This window comes from Lipotes vexillifer, unplaced genomic scaffold (genome assembly GCF_000442215.2).
Source record: "Lipotes vexillifer unplaced genomic scaffold, Lipotes_vexillifer_v1.1 scaffold528, whole genome shotgun sequence".
NCBI lineage: Eukaryota > Metazoa > Chordata > Mammalia > Artiodactyla > Lipotidae > Lipotes > Lipotes vexillifer.
In genome coordinates this window covers 1248497-1251524 of record NW_006794582.1, presented here as the reverse complement: position 1 = coordinate 1251524, position 3028 = coordinate 1248497, and the positions used below count along the sequence as shown (strand labels likewise).

At 40.9% G+C, this 3028-nt stretch overlaps 1 protein-coding gene across 3 annotated transcripts in view; it reads right to left on the bottom strand.

Moving 5' to 3' along the window:
* Positions 1-3028, bottom strand: part of MAPK14 (mitogen-activated protein kinase 14) — a 72622-nt gene that overhangs the window by 15290 nt on the left and 54304 nt on the right. For 2 of the 3 annotated variants that reach the window (XM_007467265.1, XM_007467263.1), the window contains exon 9: positions 225-304. The exons of the other annotated variant lie outside the window; for it this stretch is intronic. In XM_007467265.1, coding sequence (XP_007467327.1) covers positions 225-304 — 80 coding nt within the window. The remainder of the gene's footprint in view (positions 1-224; positions 305-3028) is intronic. 3 annotated transcript variants of the gene reach the window in all.

The following is a 3028-nucleotide window of genomic DNA, read 5'->3' as shown; positions in this document are numbered from 1 at the left end:
CACCCACACACACACACACACACACACACACACACACACACACACACACACACACACACACACACACACACACACACACACACACACACGCTTCATCTCGGAAGTCAGCACACAAAGGGCATACGTGCTTACAAACATACCCGGGTCAAAGTACAGACGTGACAGAAGGGAAGTGGCAGAGGCTCCCAACAGGGCAGATTATTACAATCAAAGCAACAACTCACAGACTCTGAGGAGATTTTCTTCAAAAGCTCAGCCCCTGGGGTTCCAACGAGTCTTAAAATGAGCTTCAACTGATCAATATCTAATGGTGGACTATAAAGGAAAATGTTGGGACAAAATAAAAATGAAAAACAAACAACAAACAAAACAAAAAACAAAATACCCCAATAACAAAAATTAAAAACCCCAAACCAAGCCAAAATGGTGAACTCATCTAGGTCAAGCCTTCTGTAGGACGGTCACTTCAAGTAGAACATGCTCCTCCTGTACAAAGATTCAAAACGCGACCACACACATATCCAACTTATATTCATTTTATGCTTCTGTCAACATCCCCTATCAGTAAAGTGAAGCGACTATAGCTGGGTACTTAGATGCCAAAGACAGCATGTGAAAACACAAAAGCATCACTCAGTCCATATGCTCAGCCCACACCTACCTCCTTACCTTCCACCAAAGCACCAGTAGCCAGTCAAGCAAAGAGCACCGGTCAGCAGAAGGCCACAGAGAAGAAAGAAGCAGAGAGCATAGGAGCTAGGGATGTACAAGCCTACCTGTGAATATTCCCCTAAGGCTTGATCTAAGGAGCCTGTAATACAACAGGGGCCTGGGAACCTCCCGGGGCCTAACCACTTGAGATGTCCTCCAGAAAACCTCTCTGTCCACACTGACTATGGTAAGCAGAGAACTGTGAGCGATAGTCAGCCAGCAGAGGGCCCCACCACCTCACTGCATCTGCACAGCCTTCCGGAGCGTCATAATAACATAGAGCATATGAGGCTTCAACTTTATAAATGCATTAACAAACCTCACGCATCCCCAGAGCTCTAAATAATAGGCCGCAAGGCCCAGACCTTTATTGTGGCAGCCAACTCTTCTGTGCATATTCACTATGTATTACATGTATTGACCAGAAGACAGAAACTTTCCATTTGTTCTTACTGCTTTTAGCCTTGCCTAAAAAGCTAAAAGGAGAGAAAAAAAATCTTACAAAATAGCTTTCAATATTCTCTATGAAAATTTGAATAGCTTATCCATGTCTATATTGACATTCAGAGGGAAAAGGAGGAGAGGATGACTCTCTTCTGATTCCTGTCCAAAAAAACCCTGTCAGGTGTTTTGCATGATTAGATCCTTCTCAACTTCAGGTGTTAGTGTTGAACTTCACCTCCTCAGAGAGGCTTCCCCCAACACTCTATGGAAGAAGCACTGCCCTCCCTATTATTCTCCACCTCAGCACAGTGCTTGATAACGTCACAGTGCTCGTCACAACCTATAATTGCTTAGTTTGCTTATTGTCAGTCACCTCTACTGATCTATGAGGAGAGGGGCTGCTCTGCCTGTTTACCACTTATCCCAAGTGCTTAGCCTAACATCTGCTACGTGGTGGGCACTCAAAATATTTAAGGAGGTACGGCAGGATGGAGAGGAGAGAGAATGCAAGAAACTATTTCTGTTTATGATTATACATATGAAGGCAGTACAGTGTAACTTAAAAATAATGGCCTCTGCAAGCCATAGTTGCTTGAGTTACAGGAATTGGTTACGCAATAATATCCTGCCCCATTCTCTTTTTTTCTCCAGATATGAAACTGGCTTAAACACAACAAAATTCTAGACAGGAGTCAGCAAACCCCAATCTGCTGTCTGTTTTGAAAATAAAGTTGTACTGGAACACAGCCATGCTCATTGTTTATGTATTGTCTATGGCTGCTTTCAACTTACACAGCAGAATTGAGTGGTTACAACAGAAACCGTATGGTTCCCAAAGCCTAAAATATTTACTATGTGGCCCTTTTAAGAAAAGGTTTGCAGAACCCCATCGTAGACTCAAACAATTTATGTTCTATACAAAATAAATTAAAACCAAGTCCCCTCACAGAAGTTACTTCTGAATTAAGAGTAGTAGAGAATAACACAGTAAATCAACTATACTCCAATATAAAATAAAAATTTAAAAATTTAAAAAAGAATAGTAGAAAATTTTGTCCTCTGCAAATGGCAAAAATCAATGTGTTCTGGAGGCTAAAATTTCAATACTGATTTCTTAATTCAAGGTGTTGTCAAGAAAACAATTTTAAAGCATACATTAATGGGGACGGAGCAGGCAGTGGGGACAGATACCATCTTGCTCTAAAATAATCAAATTAACTGTATTACAACAGAATTTAGTAAAGGATCCTCTTTGCTCATTTGAAATGATTCAGTTTACAAAACTTTAGTTCCCTCACATTCTTAAGGAACAAATTTAACAGGGTAGCTATCGCACAAGATAAAGTATATCACGTATGAGAAAAAAACTGGACTACTTGAATTCTCAAACAGGTAGTTTTACAAAAAAATGCATCAAAATTGATCTCTAGAAATAATACTAGTGAGATTGACACTCTTATATAAAAGACTTCTAATGAAAATGAGAATCAAGTTTTATACTCCCTCTGAGGAAGACTCTGGGCAGTTTCTCAAGTGTCTTAACTTCACCCCAACATACCTGAAAAGTATGCCACTTCCACTGGTCACAGTGGTTATGACACAATGACTTGGGGGACCCCATGTCGTTCTCCTGCCTCAGCCAGTATGAAACAACCTCAGGCCTGAGGAATAAAGCCCCAATTCCTCAGCCTCAAATTCACGGCCTTCCCTGCTGTGGCATCAAGACTTTTTTCTGACTCTCCCTCAAACTATTATTCCTTAATGCACTCAATGCTTCAACTCACACCAAATATTCCAGGCACTTTTAAGCTTCCAACTTCTTATTTCTCCAAGTCATAAAGAGGAATACCCTCCATCCTCCCCTCCTACCAAA